This window comes from Talpa europaea (assembly GCF_964194135.1).
Source record: "Talpa europaea genome assembly, chromosome: 6".
Lineage (NCBI taxonomy): Eukaryota > Metazoa > Chordata > Mammalia > Eulipotyphla > Talpidae > Talpa > Talpa europaea.
Window position 1 is genome coordinate 85,910,239 of NC_140072.1, and position 25,430 is coordinate 85,935,668.

Sequence of the window (25,430 nt, forward strand, 5' to 3'; positions counted from 1 at the left end):
AGAAATGAAGGAGAACTTAATTTAATAAGCAGACGAGCCCTTGCACTTGCTATTTTATTTTTTTTTATTTTTTTTTTTTTAATAGAGGCATGCTTTTATTTATTTATTTATTTGGGTTTTTTTTTTGTTTATACATGCACTAGGTATAGTCAGAAGCGCGGGAGGGTGAGAGAATTCACCAGAGCCAGAGCAGGGAGCAGAACAGGCAGAAGGACCGAAGTACACTGCTGAGGGGAGCAGCGGGCGGCAGGAGAGGTCTGCGCACCATGTGGGACCCTCCTCCGGTGGCCGGGGAGCAGCCGGGGGATCGAACCGGCGCCGCAGACGCTGCGGGCAGCTTCGCAACCCAGCGCTCAACCGCTGCGCCACCGGGGAGGCCCTGCACTTGCTATTTTAAATAAAGGATGGGATTAAAACTGGCCTTACCATCTTTTCTTTGCTACCGTGAACATATTTATAGCACTAGTTCCAACCTCACGATACGGAGCTTGTCATTTTGGTGCACGCAATATATTTTGTTTTTCAAGGTTCTCCAAACCTTGACTTTTTCTTCCCCCTACAAAATGAGTGTCATTCTGAAAGAAAACCCAGATCATGGTCCTGCAGCCAGAAAAACCCAAATCCAAGTACAAATATACCAGTCACTGAAATAACTTTAATTCATTCAAATATTTTAGTGGCTGCTATGAACCAGGTACTTTTCCAATTTAAGGTGATGGTACTGACTCATATGAATTCTCTTCATAGAGAGAGGGAGAAAATACAAATAAAAACAAATTCACAAAGATATGTTTTATGATATTAGAAATATAAATGTTAGAAAATAACAAAGAAAAATGGAGTAAGGGGTTACACTATGATAGGGAGTGTTCAAGGAGGTGCCATCATAAAAGAAATCTAAAATGGAGAAATCTTGGGAAATACTTTTCAAGAAGAAGGAAGAACAAAGCCAACATGTGCTAGTTTTACCTGCTATTCTAGGAGAAGGCTAACTGACTAGAGGTTGTGAAAACTGTAAGAATGGTAAGAGTTATAGGTGGGAACTAGTGTCAGATGATATAAAGCCATGCTAGACATGGAAAACAATTTGGATTTTATTATGAGTGGAGTGTTTTGAGAAATAGAGTTAATACTCAATTTACATTTTAAAAGACCATCCTGCTATTCTGTGATGAATTGCCTGAAGGGAGAGCAGGGAAGATGGCCAAAGTGGAAGCAAAAATCACCTTCCTCTGTTAACATTATGAAAATCTTCTTATTTATATTCCTACAATGGAACTTAATAGGTTAGTCAAGTTATGGTAAACCGGATTTAATATTACAAAGATAGTGCAAGAGGTGTTTTCAAGATGGGGTTTAAAAGCTTCCCTGGGGGCCTCCCTGGTGGTGCAAGGGGTTAAGCACAACACTGTGAAGCTATCCACAGCCTCTGAAGCAGGAGCTCAATCCCCTGTGGGCCAGGGAGCTGCCCACATGGTGCAGCAGACCTCACCTGTCTTGCCCGGCCCTGCTGCTTCCCTAGTAACAGGGTGGTCCCCAGGAAAGGGGGAGGTTCCAGGTTTCCTGCCCCACCCAAGGAAGTGTGGAACTGAACAGGGAAATGAAGAAGCTGGAGAAGGGAGGGAGGAAAGAAGGAAGAAGGATGGAGAGCCAAAAGGAGACCTAGAGGAGATACATGGAGCAGAGACACGTGAAGAAACTGCACTTCCCTTTTGGTCGTGGACTGTGTGACACAGATGCTGTTGAGAAGAATTATAACCCATGGATAACAGTGACAGCTTTTATCTTGATTTTCCTCCCAGACTTGTCTGGTTGTTTCTTTTTTTTTTTTTTTTTTTAGACAGATATCTGTTTATTTTAAAATTCCAATCTTGTCAACTTAGCATTTTCCACCAACTCCGGGTGCAGAAACTTTCACAGGCTTCACAATCTTTTGCTTAGGTGCTGCCTTTGTGGGAGTCTTAGCAGCAGCCATTGCTGTCTTTTTAGATGCTTGCTTAACCTTCTTTGCTTCCTTGGCAGCCCTGATAGCTTGTTCTCGTTGAGCCTTTCTAACTTCAGGTTTCTGAATCCTCTTGGCCATGATATCGGCAAGTGATGCACCAGTGATGGCCCTCTGGAATTTGACTGCACGGTGGGTTATTTTCTTTTGAATTTCTTCCAACTGTCCCTTTTTGTGTATTCTTCTGTAGAGAACAGTCCAGTTTATTTGCCGAGGATTCCTCTTGGAAAGGAATGCTGATTCGCATTTTGCATTAAGAAACTGGACAACCTTCCCGTCCGTCCTGACTAGCTCCTCCCGTGTCCCGGGTAGATCTTGTACCCACTGAAACTGCACAGCGCAACCTTCATGGCTACGGCTGCCAGGGAGGACGAAAGATGGCGAAGAGTTGTCTGGTTGTTTCTAATTCTTTTCTGTGGGTCCCCGCCAGAAGGTGCCTTAGACTTGTGGCAGGCTTTCAGGCCTTGCTCTGAGCCAATCCCATTTGGGTGGACTTTTACCCACTAGGGGATGGATAACTTTGGGTGCTTGATTTAGAAACTATATTCTTTGCCTTTCCTGTGTTGTTCCTTTTCATTAAAATCTCATATATTTTATGTTGATGTGGCAGATGGCAGAACCTATTTAGAGCAGACAAGTTTGTGGGGTCTGGGGTGCCCTTCTCCCTGCCCTGTAACACCCTCAGCAGTGTATTTCAGTGGATCTGCCTGTTCTGTTCCCTACTCTGTCTCTGGTGAATCCTCTCACACCCTGCACCTCTGGCCTATAACCCAGTTCTTGTGTGCAAAAATAAATAAATCTCAAAAAAATAATAAAATAAAAGCCTCCCTGGTGGCACAGATGTTAAAGTCTCAACACTATCAAGCTATCACCAGCCACTGTGGCAAGAGTTCGATCCCCGGCCAGCACAGGGAGCTGACCCACATGGTGCAACAGACCTCTCCTTTTTCACCCACTGCTCCCCTCAGCAGTATACCTCAGTAGATCCCCCTATTCTTCTCCCTACTCTGTCTCTGGTGAATCCTCTTACACCCCGCCCCCTGCCCCACACCTCAGTTCTTGTATGCATAAATTAACACAAATCTTTTAAAAAATAATTAAAATAAAAGTATACGTATTTTAAAAGTGGAGTTGATGCATTATATCATGTAAAAAATATTTTTTAAAAGATTTTTGATTTTTTATTTATTTATGCATATAAGAACTGGGTCTAGGCCAGAGGTGTGGTGGGTGAGAAGACTCATCAGAGACAGAGTGGGGAGCAGCGGGTGAGACAGGAGAGATCTGCCGAGCCATGTGGGTCAGTGACCTGAGCTGGGATTGAACTCAGGCTGCAGTGGCTGGCTATAACTTGATAGCCCTGGAACTTTAACCCCTCCGCCAACAGGGAGGCCCTCCGGTGAAAAATCATTAGGGAAAATGCTTGAGATTAGTTTATTCTCTGGGTTGCAACTTCTGTGTGTGTGTTACGACTTTGAGAACATTCTTTTAGGCCTCAGCATCTTTGAAAGGAAAGGACAATTAGATGTTCTCTAGAGTCCCATTGAGTTCTAAATTTCTGTGATTCTGAGAACCAGCCAAGTAAGCAACAATCTAGGGCATAGCTTATATGTAAGAGTTCCTATTAAATAGCTGGATGGAAAATTTCCAAACATCTTAAGTATAGGTTGTTTATGTAAGTTTTTTCGAAGAGACCATGTATACAGTAATACTTGCAAACCTATCCAAGGTATATGCATATTGTAAAATATAAACAATTTTAATTTAATTTTTTTAGACAAGTTAAACTGATTTTTTAATTTAATTTAATTTAAATTTTTGGTTTTTTATGAATACAAGACCTGGGGTGGAGGCCAGAGGTGTGGGGTGGGGGTGAGGTGGGGTGGAGTGAGAGGATTCATCATAGAGTGGGGAGCATTATATCATGTAAAAATTATTTTTTAAAAGATTTTTTTTATTTTTTATTTATTTAAGCATAGAAGAACTGCAGTCTAGGCCAAATCTACTGAAATACACTGGTGGACCTACTGAAATACACTGCTGAGGGGAGCAGCGAGACAGGAGAGGTCTGCTGCGCCATGTGTGTTAGCTCCCTGGCCAGGGGTGGAACTCATGCTGAAGTGCTGAAGTGGCTGGCAATAGCTTCATAGTGCTGAGACTTTAACCCCGCACCACCAGGGAGGCTCTAATTTAATTTTTTATTAAACTTATTAATTTTTTAGGGGGAATAGAATCTAAAGCATATTACTATGAATCTAAAACATCTTACTATTAATTTTAAATGGCTGGAAAACCATTTTTAAGAGATAATTTGGATTTTGCTGTAAGTTTTAAGATATATTTCTGTATGTGGAATTATTCTTTATATGTTATTATTTCTCATATTTTATAACTTAGTATTTGGTTTTCCATCAAGTGTATAACTGGCATACTTTAGGGAGCCACAGAGAGTAGCCCTCTGCCTGCTTTTCTGCAATGATAGAAATGATTCAAGAATGCTAAAGATAACAAAGGAAGTCAGTGGTTCACACTCTACGTTATAATTTAGAATGTCAGAGTATATTTACCTCAGCACTAATGATATTTATTTGGGCTAGATAATTCTCTGTTGTAGTAGACTATCCTGTGCAATATAGGATACTTAGCAGCAATCCCTGGCCTCTGTTGATTAAATGCCACTGTGACAACCCAAGAAAATGTCTCCAGACATTGGTAAATGTCTCTTGGGGGGCAACATTGCCCCCAGTAAGAGTCATTGTAGTAGATACCTGTTTAATTATAAACATTCTTGTCTTTTAGTAGACTAGGAACTCAAAATATCTAAGTTGATTCTTATGAAGGTTATAGTCATGTTCTACACACAGAAGAGATTTTATCTTTTTGCTTCCTCCAACACAAGAATAATTACTTCCTCTCACATAAATTCAGGGGCACTATTCACTCAAAACTTTAAGGCAATGAGTCTGTGTCACTTTCATTAACAGCATCAGTCTTTGTCACTATTAGCATCTGACTTGTTAATCAAGACCTTTGGAGCCACACACACCTGATTTCCAAGCAGGGGGGAAATGCTCAAAGTTGCCTCAGTTCACACTCCTCCTGGATGCCTCAGCATGACTCACCTTTGCCCTATACTGATGAGCAAACTACTGCTCTTAGACAATTATCCAGGTACTCGCAGCTCTGGTTAATTGGAAAAGAATAGTCAAGTGCATATCTATTAAAACATGTACATTTACTTTCAAACATAATCTGTAATGATCCTATCAGAAATTTATCATCACCTTTTCTTCCCATCAAAGGCGCAGTCACAATAAATTTGTGCATGTTCTCATGATCTAAGTCAGGAGGCAGAACACAGAGCCGAGGATCATGAAAGAGAGCTTGCCCAGAGCCCATGGGCCCAGTGGTTCAAGTAAGGGAAAAGCGATAAACTATCAGATACTCCCTTTCCTCTCTACAGTCCCTCCTCCCCTTCTAGCAATGGAAAAGTCAGGTACTGTGCATAGTCGTGAGCAAGGATGCCCTACAGATTCTGACACTCAATAGATCTCAATAAAATATCTAGAGAAGGCTCAATATAGTGGATTTCATAGCAGCACTCACCAGAAGACTTTCTTATGCTGCATGTTCTCAGTAAATGGGGACAATATTTGCTGAATCATAGGACAACGTAAAATGCTTCTAAAATTTTTAATTTTTTCAGAGGTTTGAAAAGCTCACCGTGACAGCACTTGCCTTCATTTTCCTTCACATTTGTTTGCCTAGGATAAAGAAAAAAGCCTGTTTACTAATTTCTAATTGAAATATTTCTCATAAGAAGATACTCTATAGATTTTTAAATTTTTTTAATTTTATATAATTCTTACATCATTTTTCATTTTTGCATAATGTATGCATTTTCATCTTGGTTATATTCCCCATACAATTCCCCCCCCCCTTATTTTAACCCTAATCCCTGCCCCCCCCAAGTGTGTCTCTGGATTATAATTGCTTGTTGATTTTGATTTTTTTCTTTATTATAATTAGTCTTTTTCCTGGTCCCTTATTTAGGTTTTCTAAATTCCTGCTATGAGTGCGACCATCCGGTATTTTTCTTTTTCTTTCTGGCTTATTTCGCTGAGCATGATCCCTTCCCGCTCCATCCATGTTGCTGCAAATGGCGTGAGCTTATCTTTTTGATTGCTGAGTAATATTCCATTATGTATATATACCACATTTTCTTGGTCCAGTCACCTATTTGGGGGCATTTGGGTTGTTAAGATTTTTTAGACAAACCCTAGCCCAGGCAATGCGTCCCCTTTCTTGAAATTGGCAGTTCTACCGGAGGCCTGGTGTTGGGTGATCTTGCCCGGAATGGGGAACAGAATTGTGGTGGACAAGTGAGGCAAAGACAGGGTCTCCCAAAGAGCCCCAGGGCCCCTTGGACTGCCCCCCCCGTCCCCCGACCCCGCCACTCCTGCCCCACCCAGGTGCTGCCTGGACCTCCGGGCCGGCGGCGCCACTTTAAGGGCGGGCGGGACGCGCGCCCCCAGCTGCGGGCCGGGAGCCATTAGCAGCGGGAGGCGGGGACGCGGCGGGTGCGCGAGCTCCTACTGCGGGGAGGCCGCCCCAGGACCGGACCGGCACATGGGCACCAGCCATGGCGGCCCCAATTATAGGCCCCGAGCTCGGCCAAATTTCTGGCCAGGTAAGAAGCCTCGGGGAGGAGGAGGAAGGAGAGGCAGCTGCGTTCACACCCGCAGGGCCGGCGCCGAGCGGCCCACGGGCGGGGCGCAGGTATCTCTCATTCCCGGCCAGGTGAGGCGTGCCAGGGAGGCCACAGGGAGGGTCGCTTCCAGGGCCTCGAGGCAGGCCGGAGGCCGTGAGGTGCAGACCGGGCCTCCTAAGCTGGGCCCCTATCGGGGGACTCCGCTGAATCACCTAAGGAAAGGAAAGCAAAGGCAGAAAATGGACTGAAATGCTGTCTAAAGAACCCCTCTCCATCCCAAGCTCTTGACTCTTTGAGCAGCGGACCATTTGTAGGGTTACTTAGAGCAAAACTTAGGTTATTTGGGGCTGGTGGCCCAACAAAATGTGAATGGCAATTTTGGCGTTAACTTCGAATATTAAAAAGTTTATTTAACATAGTAGTGTTCTTGCATGTCAGGGTACAGGAAACAGGGTGCCTCTGTACAGGGTGACGTTTCTTTTTTGTTTGCTTACTGGTCTGGCATCCCCAAGTGGCCTTGCATGTCTTCCAGCAGTTTACCTCCAAACAGGCAGTTGTGGGTGGAAATGCAAAGCCTTTGGTGGGAAAAGATATCCCAGTCTTCATGGAACTGAAAAAGCCTACTGGCTGCATTTGAAGGCACTGACTTATCACCCCCTTAACAGAAGTAGGAAATCATTTTTGTGACCATTCGAAGATAAAAATGGAACCTCAGCCACCCCAGAAACTAGGCAAGATAGCGTTGACTCTCTTCTTGGGTGTTTCAGTCGTATCCTGATAGAGAAAAACGAGAGGAAAAACTTTTGGGTTTCAAAGAATTGTTACCCACTTAGAATGCTGTATATCCTTAATTCTCCTTAAGAACAAACTTTCTGATGGAATTATTACTCTAAAGTGGAACCGTTTAATAGGTTTTGAAAAAATATTTCAAAATGGGGGCATTTATTTAAACGCAACGGAAAAACAGTATTTTATATAAATGGCAGGAATGGAACTGAATAAAATATCTTGATGGTCTAGCAGTACGTAAATAATCGTGATTTCCTATCTTTGAAAAGTCTGAAATCCCAATTGGACCTTTTGTATGCATTTGAAGAGCAGCTTGCTCAGTTTCTACCGAAAGAGCTGTTCAAACCCCTGACTCCTGGGCAATGTAGAGACTTACAACAATTCCCTGTGAGGGCTTCTACCCCTGCAGCTGCTGCTGATTGCCAGCACCGCCCCTGGCCCCTGATAAGAGTGACATAAATAACAACTCACTAAAATGGAGGAGTGATTTGCTTTAAGCACTTCAGCACCTGCTGTTACTAATTAAGGGTTTAGCCTGCCGCAGATTGCAAATGGAAATCCAGTGTTTTAAAAATTGTAGACACTGGAGTGCCCTGTGTGTTGCTGTGATCTCAGAAATCAAATGTGGTGGATAAAGAGCATTTGGTGCTGATGATGTTGCATTATAAACAGTGCCCACACTTAAAAGATCTACAGGATGTTGGCAGTGTTTATCCCTGAGTGGTGGAGTTACAGATCCTTTTCTTAGTTTTTGTATTTTTTAACTTTTCCAATCTTTTTCAATGAATATGTATTACTTTAATGTGGTTTTTTTTTAAGGTGCAATAAGCAGTTCAAATAGAAAAAGAAATTTCTGCCAAATGAAATCTAGCGTTGGTTCCAATTGTACTCACAGGTGAAAGTCTTTGTACTAAAAGACAATCTTCCTAAGCAGAATGTACTGGAACATTCATTGTCTCTATCATTCTTATCTGTGGTTCTTATAAACTGTGTTTATTCATATTATACCTTCAATAAGGTATTTTTAACTGAATAAATAATCAAGATTTAAGTTAATTAGAAGCTATTCAGTTCATTCTAGTTTCGTTGGGATAGTGGGACTAGGGCAGTGTTCTTAGTTTGTCTGATTATTATCCCTCACACTGACTTTGTAGGCCAGGGAAGGAAGCTTTTGGCAGGAGAGCAAATCAGTTCTTTCTGGAGCTGCGTTATTTCATACCCCTGTCATAGTGCAGGCTCTCGACTGAGGATTTACAGAATTGGGCCTTGGTGGTGCTAGTCTTCCTCACTGTCTTCCCCATTTCCTTTCAGGTTTCTACCCATTCCCCAACACCAGTGTTAAGCACTTTGGAGCTCACTCTAGAATTTTCTCCACAAACCTCGCTGAGAGGTCCTGGGGAATTTGGGGACTGAGCCTCTGAGACAAAAATATCACAGTCAGAAGCACCAGGTGTTAGCTAGTAAAAGGCTCAGGTTAGAAGCTGGTGTGTTATCAAAACTCACCTTTCTTCCATAGGCTCTGTTTCCCAAGTATATGGCTCAAGAAATGCTGAGAGTAGTTTGATTTAGGAATGTTTTCACTTTCTTTTCCTTTCTTTTCCTTTCTTTTCCTTTCTTTTCTTTTCTTTTCTTTTCTTTTCTTTTCTTTTCTTTTCTTTTCTTTTCTTTTCTTTTCTTTTCCTTTCTTTTCTTTTCCTTTCTTTTCTTTTCTAGAAAAAATGTATACAAGAACTGGGGTATAGGTCAGAGGATCCACTAGAGACAGAGTGGGGAGCAGAACAGGCAGATTGACTTAAGTATACTGCTGAGGGGAGCAGCGGGAGAGTCAGGAGAGGTCTGCTGCACCATGTGGATATCTCCCTGGCTGGGGATCGAACTGGTGCTGCAGAGGCTGCGGACAGCCTCATCCCAACGCCTTGCACCACCAGGAGGCCCCCTCTTTTCTCTTCTAATGTACCTTTTCCTACATCTTATCTCCATCAGGTCGATTTGGCTTTTTCTGTGTTCTTTCTGCTTGAATTTGGTATTATTTGAGGAAACATTTTAGCAATCACCACTTACAGGGCATTGCACAAACATTTTTCCATGTTTTGCCTTTTAGGTATTCTGTCCCAGATTAGGACAACATACATATTAACTCAAAACCACAGGCCAAGGTCCATTTATCTTGAAAGTTTTTGCCCTCTTCCCACTGCATCAAGTTCATCCACTGTTCTTCCTGTGTTCCTGGAATTAAAAACTACTTTTTTTAATCAGCAGAGAAAAAGGCTACTAGATTGCAAGCCCCATGAGGGCAGGTACTTTGTCTGTTTGTTCACCTTTATCACTAACACAGTGTCTGTCCTTTAGTGAGGCTAAATAAATATCTACGGAGAGAATAAATAGAGATCAACCATATTTCACCAGATGCAGTGGCAGGATGTTTTAAAGGTAACAGAAAATAAAGCTAATAGAAAGTTTTACAACTCATTCATAGCCTAGAACACTCTGGTTTATACATACTATTTTATGCTTAGACATGCTATCTTGGTGTAATTAGTATTAGCATCCCCATTAGTCTCAAAAGTGTCCAGTTTAGATGGTAAATGGTCATGATCTGTAGCAGATAGTTTATTTTTGGACATTCATAGGTTGCTTCAATTAGGTTAATTAAAAACAAAACTATAATCATTCCTCTTTTGATCACTTGATAATGACTTTCAGCGCCTGGTGTTTAGTTCACAGGGGAAAATATTGGTATGGAAGAAATCCTGTGCTGCAGTGGAGATTTGCAAACAATCTGCCCTCAAAGGCATCAGGGTGTTTATTCCCATATTGCTCCTAAAGTGCTATTGGAAATGAGCAATGTTTATGAAATGAGAAGGAGGCTCTAGAAGGATCTGATGCCATACTGTAGAAATTCCAAATTTCAAAGCACATTTGAAAGTATTATGCTATCATCTTAGAACTTAAGGTATTTGAGACAAGTAGAAAGAAATTAAGGCTACTCATGTGGGTTGAATACTGTCAGAACCCAGAGCATAAGAGAAAAACAAAAAGGAAACCAAAGCAGCTTATTCAGCTGCTGGATGCTAAAAGAAAATGGTCCAGTTTCTTAACAGTTCAGACAAAATGATTTTGACCTTACAAGTATTTACAGGGTAAAAGTAACACTGAATTGTAGGTCCTAATGCTACTTACAGAAAGAAGGGGTTTAATTTCCCAAAGTATTGTAGGAACAGCAGGAGGGAAGAAGGGACATTTAAATGATCAGCCTATCAGAGGGCATAGAAAAAACAATTTTTTGTAATGTCATTTTATTTTATTTTTTTCTCTACCCTCCACTGAACCAGTCATATGTGGAAGACACTGTAGTAAATGGGAAACCTGAAATAAATGAATAAAACCATTTTATATTAAATTGTGTATGTTTCATAGTAAATATTAATTTCATTATATTAATGATATTAGTTAGTGCCATTAGTGTAATTAAAATCCTATCTATATTAAAAATAAAATATCAGACTGTAAAAAGTCTAAAAATTAAAATATATGCTATTTATAGGAAATATTTAATTATACTTGAATTTCTGTTTAGAAAGATAAACTCAATGCAAGTAATAAAAATGTACATTTAAAATTATTTCACTTGAAAAGGTAGATGAAATGTTAATTTTTAGAAAGATGTATGAACAAAATTTATATAAGAGGAAATAAAGTTTACTAATCATTAAGAAACTGTAGAAAATAGTCTAAAACCCACCTCTGTCTATGACTTTTGGCCCAGATTTCAAAAACATGTTTTCCCTAAAATTTAAGAAGCAGGTCATTACTATATTTTATAAAATATTCAAGATTATACAATATTATTGAAACCTTCTATTGCATTCTTCAAGACTAGCATAACAGTGATACCCAAATCAGATAAGACGATATAATAAAACAAAATGTATCCAGCTTCAGTATTAATGGTGAACATCAGACATAAATGAATTACTTGATCCCATTATACATTATCTATAGGTTTATTCCAGCAATGCAATGATGGCTTGACATTAGGAAATTTATTATTGTAATTCACTACTTAGCAGATTAAAGAAGAAAAAAATATAATCAACTTGATACTGAAAAAAGTATTTGATAAATTTCAATATCCATTTCTGATTTTAAATTCTTAGCTTCCAATTAGAAACTCTTTTAGCTTGATAACAGGCATTGACCAGAGACTTTCTGCATCATATTTAGTGGTAAAAATATTTGAAATATTCCCACTAAAGTCAAGGCTAAGGCAAGAATGTTCACTGTCATTTCTGCTATTTACCAGAGCAATGCTTTAGGATCAGTAAATGAAAGGCATACATGCTGGAAACAGACAAAAAATGTCATTTTTGATGACAGTGTGATTAGAAAATTCTAAAGAATTAAGCATACAGAAACTTTTTTTTATTATAAATTTTATATTCCCCATGCAATTGTGACCCCCTTATTTTGACCCCAATCCCTCACCTCCCCGCCCCCCACCTCTCATAGAGTGTCTCTGGTTCATAGTTGTTTGTTGATTTTGATTTTTACTTTCTTATAGTTATTCTTTTTCCTGGTCCCTTATGTAAGTTTTATAGATTCCTGCTATGAGTGAGACCATCCGGTATTTTTCTTTTTCTTTCTGGCTTTTTTCTCTGAGCATGATCCCTTCCGGCGCCATCCATGTTGCTGCAAATTGCATGTGTTTATCTTTTTTGAACAAGCATACAGAAACTATTACCATAAAGTACCTAATCAAATTCCTTGTACAGAATAGTTTTTCTTTATATCAATTATAATCAATCAGAAAATGTAGTGAGAAAAGAAAACCCCTTCATAATGACTCCAGAATCTTGAAGTATCTAGGAATAAATATACAAGGACACATCTAAAATCTATGTGGAGGTAACTATGAGACTGAAGGATATTAAAAAAAAGGCCTGAATTCTCTGAGTCATACAGGAGTTTTAATATCATAATGGTATTTCTTAATCTTTATAACACTTGCAAACAGAATACAAATTTTAACAGAGTTTTTTATGGAAGTTGATAAATTTCTGAAATTCTGTTGTAAGAGAAGGTATGGAAAATAATCGAAAAACAGCAAAGAGAGAACTAACTATATGTTCTTTTAACTATAAAATATAATGTAAAGAGCTAGTAATTAAGCAGTGTGGTATTAACCAGAAATAGGTGAACAGATCAATTGATCAGAATGAAGCCTGGATGGTGGGGGAACTTTATATACATAAGTATTGAAAATACTGAGAGAAATTAAGCCTATCATAAGGCTAATCATAAGGTAATTAGCTCTGCATTTGAAAAGATGAAATTGGATATCAACTTCAGGTAATCACCACTTAAATTATAGATGGGATAAAAAGATAAATGCAGGAAAAAACACTTTTAAAGTATTAGAATACACTAATGATGCATATTTTAATAATTGGGATAGCTTTGAAAGCAAGACAATCCATAAAGGAAACTGTTGGAGGTTTTGTTACTGAATATTTAATATGTATTTGTGACAAAAGACCTTACCATTGAAGTTAAAAGCCGTGACAGATTAGAAAAGAATTGCTGACTTATATCCAGAATATATAATTGCCTATTGAACAATAAGAGATGGACAACAAGGAGGAAGGTGGACAATGGTAACAAATAGACAAGCACGATTAAATAGAAAGTAAAACTAAAATAAAAAGATACTCAACTTCACTATTAATTAGAAAATGCAAAATAAAAGTTGACATATGCTTATATATGCAATATTGGCAAAATGAATAGAACATTAAGAATGATCTTATTAAGGATTTGGAGAAAGAGTTCTCATGTACACTGGTAGGGACAAATGTTTTTGTATCTTTGGGAGACCAATTTAGAAATGTCTAAGTTGAAAAACAAAAACAAAAAATCACCTTCCATCTTCCAGTTTTGCTTATTTACACAAAGATATATTTACAGTGGTATACATCACAGTGTTGTTAAGACATCGAACCAGACCTGAGAAGAATGGTCTAATAAATTACTATCATAACAAATGAGGAAGGCTGGATCAAGATGGCAAATAAGCACTTTCTCCTTCCACCCAGATCCCAACAAATGATAGGAAAAAAGTATTTAAGATAATAAATCTGTAACAACCTGGAAAATGACAAAGAATGTTCTTAGTGGGCAGAATTTCTGAAGAATTGTTGAAGTGTATCAAGTGAGAAAAACAGTGAATTTAAAAAATATTTCTCATTTGTGGAAAAAAAGCATTTATGTGTATATTAGTTTTACATGGATTTTACATGTGTTTGGATATAGACCAAGCCATTGATGCTGTTACTTCTAGGGAGGGGATTGAATTAGGATGTGAGAAATAGGTAAAGGAAGACTCACCTTGTTTAAACAAAAGAAAATTAGAAGGAAGGTAAAAGTGAGAAGTGCAGAAACTTTCCTTACTTTTAATTTGTCTCATTTGTTTGCATCTCATTGTTCTTTCTAGCCCTTGAAAAACCAGATTGAAGAGGGAGAAGAGGGAAGCCCCACTGTGGGCCACCTACGCCATCATCTTCCCTGCAGTGTTGTGTCTTTGCAAGCTGCCTTTCTCTTCCTATAAACATTTGCAACTCTTTCACCCTCTTCTTTTGGCGTCAACTCCCAAAACTGTCTTCTGATTTTGACCTGTTTTATGACCTGGTATTTCCAACTGTCTGCTGACACTTTCTGCTAATTCAAGCATCCCAACTCTGACATTTTCAAGAGTTGTATAGAATAAAACAATGAAATAAAAAGTGAAAATGGATATTATATTTTTCTGATTGAATGTGCTAAATGAAAATAAAGAGATTTTTTGACTCATATTGGGATTTAAATAGCATGTATATTTCATTTGAAGAAAGAACTTTGTTTCTTAAGATTTAGGGATTTAACTCATCTCTATTCTGTAGAGCATGTTTCATCAAAATAAATTGTGTGGGAGGGTCATCAGTTTGAGTCTCTTCTTCATAAACAGATTTTCTAGCAGGCTGGGTGATTAGGAAACTGGTTATTAACAAGAAAGAAACTTGCAGGAAAACCATAGCAGAATAATATTTGTAGGCAAGACTTTTAAAAATAGTGTGATCTTCATGTCCATTCACCACCCTAGGTACTGAGGACATGAAATTAATAGTTCCTGCCTTTGAGGGGCTTAGAGTTTACCATTCAGTCCAGCTGTATCATCAGCCATAGTGTTATCTGTAACCTTCATGTTATTCTCTCATATATGATATTTTCTTTTGTGCACAGATATTATATGATGCTCCTGTTTTTTTCTTTTTTCTTTCAGGCAAAAATAGATCTCTTATTAGTTGGAGATGTCACTGTTCAGTACCTGGCTGATGTTATACAAAAAGTCTTTTCAACTACAGCAGAAATTACCATCACCATTTGTGATATGAAGAAAGCAGCAGCACTTTGGGATATAGCTACATTCAACATGGTTTTCCTGAAAATGACTTCCTTACCAACTGCTGAGGAGCTAGAAGCCATAAGATTAATTAGGTAATCTTCAAAAACCTATTCCTTAGAATAGTTATTATTGAAACCTAATTCTATAAAAATCCTTAAAACGTACCATTTCTATTCTGTTTTTTAAGGTGAGGTGTATTTTTCATGGACAGAATCTACATATGTGTTGAATTTCCAAATTGATACACTATTATAAGAATGATCTTTTTGACTTAAAAAGTAATAGTAGTAGTAGTGGATGTAAGAATGGTAAGAATTAATTGGTCATAGGAATTTATTTGGTATATAATGCTTACCTTAGTTCTGTAGGTATACCTTCTTAACAGTTATATCATTAAAATGGCACATCTTTTCAGAGTTCATTAATTGTTATGGCAGATGCTAAGGCAGGTGAGCACTGTTAGCTCTATGTAAGGACATCAAAAGAGGTCTTTTTTTTTTTAAAGAATTTTTTTCCTTTTTTTTTTTATTTTTAAAATTTATACAAGAACTGGGGAACAGGTCAGAGACACGGGAGGGTGAGAGAATTCACTAGAAACAAAGCAGGGAGCAGAACAGGCAGACAGACTAAAGGGGAGCAGCAGGCGAGGCAGGAGAGGTCTGTGGCGCCATGTTTGTATCTCCTTGGCCGGCTGGGAATCAAACCCATGCTGCGCCACTGAGGAGGCCCAAAAGATGTCTTGATGTGAAATGGCTAAGAGACTGGATCCACTGCGTCCAGATCAATGTCACCTCCAATATTCTTGTTTCATCTTGTAGCTCCATTGAAATTCACTAGAAGTTTGATGTAATTGACTCTAGAAATTAAACTCTAATCCTGGAAGAGTTAGATTCTTCCTTATCTGACGACATAGGATTTTGAGCCATTTGGGATGTTTTTAAACAGAGTTCTGGATCAGAATAAATTTGTTCCTCTTCTATGAGAAGATGTGAGAAAGTGTAATTGTAGATAATACCGTAATATATAAGGTCTTGTCATAATTATAGAACAGGTCTTTCTAGACTGAAGGAGAATGTTCAGAGACAATGTTGTGAACTCTCAATAAAAAGGAGATGCGTATTAGGGTAAAAGAAAGATTTGAATGGGAAGAAGCCAAAGCTCCTGAGTTACTTGTGTGTGGAGGTGGGGGGGGGAAGGGAGGGAAGAGAAGAGACGCTGCTCATGGAGTTTTTTTTATGATAGTTGTTGTTCTACAGTTGTTGCTGGCTTTTTTTTCTGGAAATTTATACTCTAGAAAAACCAGGCAAAATCCTCAAAGTGGTTTTCAACTCCAAAAAGATTTCGAACGGTCTTCCTTTTGAAGCTATTCCTATTTTATTGTGTACTCAAAAAAAGAACCTCTGGTTCTAGACTCATAATAACATCTAATTTACATAGTATTGAAACAGCTTTAAACTGTTTTGTGAGAGAGGTAGAGCAGGGTTTCATCATCCCCACTAGATAGGTTAGCAAACGAGGCTGAGGTCACATGACTTGTCACAAAACTACCTAGTACTCTTTCGTCTTCCCTTCTTCTTCTTTCTGAAAGTCTGTAATTATTTGTCGTCTGTCTGGAAGTTAAGTCTTACCTCTGAGATTCAGTATATGCCAAACTTACTATAAATTGAACATGGTTTAGAGTTTAATACAGTTTTCAAAGAGTACTGCACAAATACATGTGGCTGATAAACTGTTCATTCCAGGAGTAGAATGCTAGCTGTGCTACTCCAGATGTAGTAGAGGTTTTGTATTTGTTCATCTTTGAAGCTATATTTTAAACATGGGAAGAATAAAGTGCTGTTTAATAACAAGGTTTATGTCTTATCACAGTTATTGAAAACTAGGCTGTTGAAAGACAGAACTTCCTGTCTGATACCTTTGTGGATTCTCCCCACTGCTACTTTCTTTATTCGGAATAGCACAAGTTAGATTTCTTGGGGAAAAGAAGGTAGATGAAGGTATTAAATGTATAGTTATGTATATGGTCATTCTATTTTGCCATGAAAGCATTTGTTTGAAAAGAAGAAAAGGATAGCTTATGGAATGCACCTGGATTTGTTTTTCTTATCTCCTGTCACACTATTTCCAATACCCAGTTTAGGTCTTGACAAGTACCAGGTATGCAATATCAGCAATGCTGTTCTGGAGCAGCAAATTCTGAAAGACAGCAGTTTTCTTTATGGAAAATGCTGGCATCAGTGGCTGGAAATGTCTCTGAAGTTCCCTTTCATGCCTCCAAAACTTTCATGAGTTTATGAATTATTTAAATCTCTGTGGAACTTGTTCATATTTAGAACCTGTAGTTTTTCTTAGATTAATGAGTCCTATAAGTGTACTGTCTTATTTATAAGACATTTAAATCTTTATCTTTCCTGAAGTGCTATATCTTTAGAGTTTGGGCTAACATTTAATCACTAAAGCAAAGTAAAGTGTCTTGGTTTAACTTTTCTTCTGCTGTATTTTAGATTTTCCCCTCTTAGATCTTTGTTGTTTCATAATATATCAAAATTTTAATAGGTCTAGGAAAATAATATAACTATTTACCTTGCTTGTCTCTGAGTACTTTATTATCCCCCACCAGTGAATGAAGAATTTGCTATACAGTAGAAGTGTCCACACTTATTTTCAGTATTAGAGCACATGATCATAAATCTATCATCTAAAAGATGTATGGGTTCATTTTGAAAATAATGAAATATAACCTGTTAGGCTTACTATAGAATAAAATGTAAGCAATGACTTTAAAAAGATTCTTAAATTTATTTTTAAAGAAGAGCTATGTTTTCAGCATGGAGATAAGCAGTGATCAATTTTAATCATTCATAAAATTATTAGTACTTATACTGACATTCTCAAGAATAATGGAAAATCTGAATTATAGATTAACATTCCTACTACTTCTCCTCAATTTGATTTCATTTCATGAATACATTTTTATTTAGCCAGATGAACTCAGATACTGCCTAGTATTAAAATATTTTATGAAAATTTTATGATTCATGTACTTGACTCCAGGGATATTTGATTCTCAGATTAGTCAGTCTTCAAATCTGAATCATATTCAAAGGACAGATAATTGATAATTCAGAGATACCCTGATATGTTATCTTCCAAAGTCAGGTACAGAAAATTAAAATATGTTTCAAGCTCACCAACAATGTATAGAGCCTGCCTGAAATTATGATTTTCTTTTCCATGAAATGTTTCTGCAGTTTTTGAAATTTTGATTCTTCTGAGCTCAGAGTATTTCAGCATTAGGAAAGGCATGCAGAATGTGGTTCCATCAGTTCAAGCTACAGATCAAGCTTAGATCTGATATTATTCTTCCCCATGCATTGATAGTTTCAATTGCCTGAGCAGTTACCTTATTGCTTTCCTGAGAAAACCCCATCCTGGAGCCATAGGCATCTACCAAGTTGTTCTTTAAGTCCCTGATTACAAAACATCTTTGACCTGACAATACAACTCAGTAAATCTTACCCAGTTTGCATGACCTAGTGCCTGAATACTGGATAGTAAACACAATAAGAACGCAGTAGTTTGTCTAAAAAGATTATCCTATAAGTTGATGATATAAATGGAAACTGAGGGAAATTAGATCTTTACCATGACTCAGGAACTTTTCTGATAAACAGTATAGTGGTAGCAGGACATATCAAACCATCACTATTTACTACAATGTACTCTTAGAACTTTACATTTTATCACAGTTCCCTATTAATAGCAAGTGAACTCAGCATTTTCATATATCTAGAAAAACTCAATTTTCTTACTGAAAATAGTTGTTTTAATTAAGTAGTTAAAAAAGAATATTATTTTTTTCAAGTTCCAAACAGGCCATATGGGAATAATTTGAGTGCATTTGGTTCACAGACCACATAATGGATAATTGTGCTCAAGAAGGCTGCAGCTCAAAAATGACACTGATTTTTGTTCCTTGAAGTCCTTGTTGGGTCTAAATGAAATTAGTTTAGACATTTCCCCTGCCTTCATAGGGACTTTTAAGAACACTTTAGTCCTCTTAGATGGTAAATTTTAAAGACAAGTTTCTTTGTTCAGTAAAGTGTAAAGCTCAGCTGAAAACACTTTCATATGATTTTTTTTTTTTTTAAATCTACTACTTACCAGACCTAGGGATGGGGCAGTACTGGGAACTAACACTGCAAACACTGCTGTGGGATGCCTCTTAGAGTGTCAGTGTCCTGTCTCATATGCGAAGTGTAGTCTCAGGAATGATCATGACATCTGAACAGAGCATTCTGTGAAGCATTAGCAGAAATTAATTGTTCCCCAATGACTTGCAAATTATTAAAACCCAAGAAACATCAATTAAGAAGGTGGGCCTCCCCTAGTGACGCAGGCGGTTGAGCGCAGCGATGTGAAGTTGTCCGCACCTTCTGTAGCGCTTGTTTGATCCTGACCAGCTGGCGAGGGTCCCACATGGTGCGGCAGACCTCTCCTGTCTTGCCTGCTGCTCCCTTCAGCAGTGTATTTCATCAATCTACCTGTTCTGTTCCCCGCTCTGTCTCTGGTGATTCCTCTCACCCTCCCATGAATCTGGCCTGTACCCTGGTTCTTGTATAAATAAATAAATCTTTAAAAAAAAACAAAGAAGGTACTCATAAGTTTTTAGAACCTATAATTTGATTTTAATATATAAAACAAGTGGTATTAGTTGGGATGGATAAAGGAGATCATTTTTTGTGTGTTGTTTAATTTTGTTGTAAGGAATTCATTAGAAAGAGGACTTTTTTTTGGGTTATCCTGGGAACTAGAACCTTCCTTTGTCGTTAGCTTATTGATTTGTAAAGAATGTGAATGAGCAGCTGAGCTTAAGACCAGAGTTGGATTCGGGGAACTATTGATTGCTGGCGTTTCTGTACAATTAGGGTTTCACTGGCAGGGGAAGTGTTTGGGTTGGTAATTGAGTCTGTGCTAGAGACAAAAATTCAGGAATTCCAGTTTTGTCTGATGTAAAGTTTGAAATTTGAAAGTCATCAGGGCATATAAATTCATAATCCAAGTCTAACTTACTTTCAAGTCAATGAAGTCAATTTATAAAAATTTAAAAATATAAACACAAGATTATTACTAAAAGTAAAGAATCTTTTTTTTAAAAAGTTATATTATGCTAGAGAATTTTAACTTACAATAATTTACTTTTTGTGACTCTGCAAAACATTTTTTATTTTAAAAGTTCAAGTAAGCTATCCAATAACTTTCTTTTACTGGTCCTACCCATTAAGTCCTTTTTCCCATTCATTTATCTTTCTTCATCCTATTATTCATATTTCCCTTAGTCCTTATACTTTTATCATAAAAAAATATATATGTGCATTTGGTTATAACATTATATGTATATAATGTTTATGCTGTGACAGGCAAAATTCTTATTACTGCATTTCCACCATTCAATACCACTATACTAAGGTGTTTTTTTTTCATATTAATTGATTTTCTGTTATTTTTGTTGAAGTAAAATTGCTAAATAACATGTTTTAGGTGTGCATCACTGTGAACCAACATCTGTATATAATACTATATTAAGTTCTTTCATATACCACATTCAGTCTGCTAGTCAGATCCTATCTTGCCTTCCACATATGCCTATTTTGATGGTAGTACTTCTGCGTGAGCTTCTCATTTCTCATAGAAACTATACATTCTTTCCTTTTTTCTTTCAACCTAAACTCAATTCATAGAAAAGAGTCAAACCTGAATAGATCTTAACTGGTAAATGTCGTATTTAATCAATATCTTGTTGTTTGAGGTAGTTAAGTCAACATTCTAAATTATCTATTTTTTAAGAAAGTTCTTGGGTATGTCACCTTTTCTCTACCATCAGCTCTTGCCTGGGAAACTGCAATACCATCTCTTAAATCTACACTTTGCGTCTCTGTCAAACCAAACCATGATGGGCAAGAATCATCTTTCTACAATGCAAACATCATCATGTTGCTTGCAAGGTTAATAGTTTCTTCTTGCCCATTTTAATTAAGTACCAAATCTTTAATTTGGCATGAAAGGTCTATCATAATCAGATTCCTGTCCTACCTACCTCTCTGATCTTATGTGTATCTTCCTCTTGGACTTCTTTCACTGTCTGTTTTCTGCACATGCTACTCTCATTGCCCAGAATGTACTTCATTGCTTGTCTGCTTTCTGCCTTCTTCCCAGCCCCTACCTTTCATGTAGCTAACTGCTATCTGTGTAAGGAATTTCTTCCTGTGAACTTCCCTGAGGCTGCAGGACATGTTGGTGCCAAGGTATTTGCTCCCATTAGCAGAGTCTCTCTCACCCATAGTAAGTTCTTAGTTACATATCTGGCTCAGATATGTAAATTATATATAATGCAACTTAAAACAGAAGACAATGTATATTTGCTTTTATATGCATATGTAAGAGAATTGAACAACATTACTCAGTTGAAGATTATTCCAGGTCTTGTTTTATATATAGCCATATACTAAAAAGTGATGCTTTATGTATTTAAGAGTAGTTTGCTTATCTTTAAGGTCTCATTCACAGTAATATTCTTCTTGGAAAATAATTTTCTTTTAGCTGATGTCAACACTCAATATCTATCAAATTATCACAGATTCCAACTTAACTGAAAATTTAATTGTATGAACAATAATGCCATACTTCTTTTAAGGTTTGATTTTGAAAATTTTCGAACATATGAAAGTAAAGAGAATAGTATAATGAACTTCATGTACCCACAATGCAGCTGTAATAGCTCTCAATATATGACCTGTCTTGTTTCATCTCTCCCTCTGTAATACCCACCTCCCCACCCTCTATTCCTGCTCACTGGTGGATTATTTTAAATCTAAGATGTCATGTACTTTCATCATTAACTACTATAATAGGTATCTCTCTAAGATAAGTCTTAAAACAATAGCCACAATACCAATATCATACACCCAAATTAGTTACAATTCCTTAAGATTGTCAAATATCCAATAAGGGCACTAATTTCTCTGTTTATTTTATGGTTTCTTTTTTAAATTGTTTTATACAAATCAACATTCCATTTACCTTCCCTCTCTTCTTTCTCTTTTTGTCTTGTTCTTTATTTATTTATAAATATATATATATGTATATATATTTAGAAGTGGTCATATGTCTTATGGAATTCCCCACTTTCTGGATTTTGTTGGTTTTATCTCCATACCATTCTTTAAAATAGTTCTTTCTTCCTTAACTTTCTTGTAGACTGGTGGCTAGATCAAGAATTTGGATAAGATTTAAGCTTTTTTTTTTTTTTTAAATCACATGATCATTTTATTTTTTTTTTCAATCCATTTAGTTTTTAATGCTAATCTAAAACATGAAATCAGTTACACAGTAATATTGTTCTGTTGGCACTATAGAGCTTGTCTTTTATTTCTTTTTTTTTTTTATAAATTTTATTGTTATATTCCCCATACAATTGCAGCCCCCCCATTCTGACCCCAATCCCTCCCCTCCCACCCCCGCCCCCCTAAAAGTGTCTCTGGTTCATAGTTTTTTGTTGATTTTGATTTTCACTTTCTTATATTCATTTTCCTGGTCCCTTATTTAAGTTTTCTAGATTCCTGCTATGAGTGAGACCATCCGGTATTTTTCTTTTTCTTTTTGTCTTATTTCGCTGAGCATGATCCCTTCCAGTGCCATCCATGTTGCTGCAAATTGCATGTGTTTATCTTTTTTGAATGCTGAGTAATATTCCATGGTATATATGTACCACATCTTCTTGATCCAGTCATCTATTTTTGGGCATTTGGGTTGTTTCCAAAGCTTAGCTATTGTAAACAGTGCTGCTATAAACATAGGGGTGCAGGTGTTCTTTGGAATTGATGTTTCTGTGTTCTTTGGGTAAATACCTAGGAGTGGAATTGTTGGATCATATGGAAGCTCTATGTTTAGTAGGTCCAGAAATCTCCACACAGCTTTCCACAGTGGTTGGACCAGTTTGCACTCCCACCAACAGTGCAGAAGAGTTCCTTTTTCTCCACACCCTCGCCAACATTTGTTGTTGCTAGTTTTTTAATATGTGCCATTCTCACTGGTGTGAGATGGTATCTCATGGTAGTTTTGATTTGCATTTCCCTGATGACAAGTGATGTTGAACATTTTTTCATATGCCTGTTGGCCATTTGCATTTCCTCTTCAGAGAAGTTTCTTTTTAGCTCTTCTGCCCATTTTTTGACTGGATTATTTTCTTTGTTGTTGTTGAGTCTCATCAGCTCTTTGCAGATTTTTGTGATCAGTCCTTTATCATTAGTGTTGGGTGCAAAAATGTTCTCCCAGTTGGTGGGGTTTCTCTTTGTTTTTGTTATTGTCTCTTTTGCTGTGCAAAAGCTCTTTAATTTGATGTAGTCCCAGCTGTTTATCTTTGCCTTCACTATCACTGCTTTGGGTGATGTGTCTGTAAAGATGTCTTTGATGTGCAAATCACGTAGTGTTTCGCCTATATTTCCTTCTATATATTTTATGGTTTCAGGTCTTATGTCTAGTTCTTTAATCCATTTTGAGTTGATTTTTGTGTATGGTGTGAGGTGGTGGTCAAGCTTCATTCTTTTGCATGTAGCGACCCAGTTTTCCCAGCACCATTTATTGAACAAACTTTCTTTGCTCCAATGCATATTCTTTGCTCCTTTGTCAAAGATTAGTTGACCATAAATCTGTGGGTTCATTTCTGGATTTTCTATTCGATTCCATTGGTCTGTATGTCTGTTCTTGTTCCAATACCATGCAGTTTTGATGATTATGGCTTTGTAGTATAGTTTGAAGTCTGGGAGTGTGATGCCTCCATTCCCTTCTTTTTTTTTCAGGAGAGCTTTGGCTCTTCGGGGTTTTTTGTGATTCCATATGAATTTCATCAATAATTGTTCTATTTCTTTGAAGAATGACATTGAAATTTTGATTGGAATAGCATTGAATCTGTATATTGCTTTTGGAAGGATGGCCATTTTAATAATGTTTATTCTTCCAATCCATGAGCAGAGGATGTCTCTCCATTTCTTTGTGTCTTCTTCTATTTCTTTTAACAGTGTTTTATAGTTTTCTTTGTATAGGTCCTTTACCTCTTTTGTTAGATTTATTCCCAAATATTTGATTTTTTTTGTTTCAATAACAAAAGGGATGGTCTTTTTGATTTCTTCTTCTTCAGATTTATTGTTTGTGTATAGGAAGGCTACTGACTTTTGCGTGTTGATTTTGTATCCTGCCACTTTACTGAACTGATTGATGAGTTGAATTAGCTTTTCTGTGGAGTTTTTGGGGTTCTCTATGTATAATATCATATCGTCTGCAAATAGTGATAGTTTGACTTCTTCTTTTCCTATTTGGATTCCTTGGATGTCTTTCTCTTGTCTTATTGCCCTGGCTAGGACTTCCAGTATTATATTGAAAAGCAGTGGTGAGAGTGGACATCCTTGTCTTGTTCCAGATCTTAATGGAATTGCTTTCAGCTTTTCACCATTGAGAATGATACTGGCTGTTGGCTTGTCATAGATGGCCTTTATGATGTTGAGGTATGTTCCTTGTATCCCAAGAATTTCAAGGGCTTTTATCATGAATGGGTGTTGCACTTTGTCGAAAGCTTTCTCAGCATCTATTGATATTATCATATGGTTTTTATATTTCTTTTTGTTGATGTGTTGGATAACGTTGATTGATTTTCGGATGTTAAACCATCCTTGTGCCCCTGGAATGAATCCAACTTGGTCGTGGTGAATTATCTTATGGATACATTGTTGGATTCTGATAGCTAAAATTTTATTGAGGATTTTTGCATCAGTGTTCATTAGGGAGATTGGCCTGTAGTTTTCCTTTTTTGTGTTGTCCTTGTTTGGTTTTGGTATTAGTGTAATGTTGGCTTCATAAAACGTGTTTGGTATTGTCCCTTCCTTCTCAATTTTTTGGAAGAGTTTGTGAAGGATAGGCACTAATTCGTCTCTGAATGTTTGGTAGAATTCATTTGTAAATCCATCAGGTCCTGGGCTTTTGTTTTTGGGGAGGTTTTTGATTACCATTTCAATTTCGCTAATTGTAATTGGTCTGTTTAGGTGTTCTATTTCTTCTTTATCTAGCTTTGGGTGATTGTAGAGTTGTAGGAATTTGTCCATCTCCTCTAGATTGTTAAACTTGTTTCCATATAACTGTTCATAGTAGTTACTGATTATTCTTTTGATTGCTGCTGTGTCCGTTGTGATTTCTCCTCTTTCATTGATGATCCTGTTTATTTGTGCTTTCTCCCTTTTTTCCTTTGTGAGCCTGGCTAGGGGTTTGTCTATTTTATTGATTTTTTCAAAGAACCAGCTCTTGGTTTCATTGATCTTTTGGATTGTTTTTTTAGTTTCAATTTCATTTATTTCTGCTTTGGTTTTTATTATTTCTTTTCTTCTACTGGTTTTGGGGTTTTTTTGTTGTTCTTTTTCTAGATCTTTGAGCTTCGAGATTAG

General features: G+C 37.2%; 1 protein-coding gene and 1 pseudogene across 2 annotated transcripts in view; one reads left to right on the forward strand and one right to left on the reverse strand.

Annotated features, from left to right (window-relative positions):
* Nucleotides 1-1,617: 1,617 nt before the first annotated feature.
* LOC311172288 (large ribosomal subunit protein eL24-like) lies at nt 1,618-2,352 on the reverse strand (annotated as a pseudogene). Its single transcript has one exon. The product of its transcript is annotated as a large ribosomal subunit protein eL24-like (transcript).
* Nucleotides 2,353-6,644: 4,292 nt separating this feature from the next.
* The window catches only part of SOHLH2 (spermatogenesis and oogenesis specific basic helix-loop-helix 2), a gene marked incomplete at its 5' end in the record, with an annotated part of 50,278 nt that continues 31,492 nt past the window's right edge, over nt 6,645-25,430 (forward strand). The window contains 2 exon segments of the mRNA XM_084234880.1: nt 6,645-6,692; nt 14,818-15,032. Coding sequence (XP_084091006.1) covers nt 6,645-6,692; nt 14,818-15,032 — 263 coding nt within the window.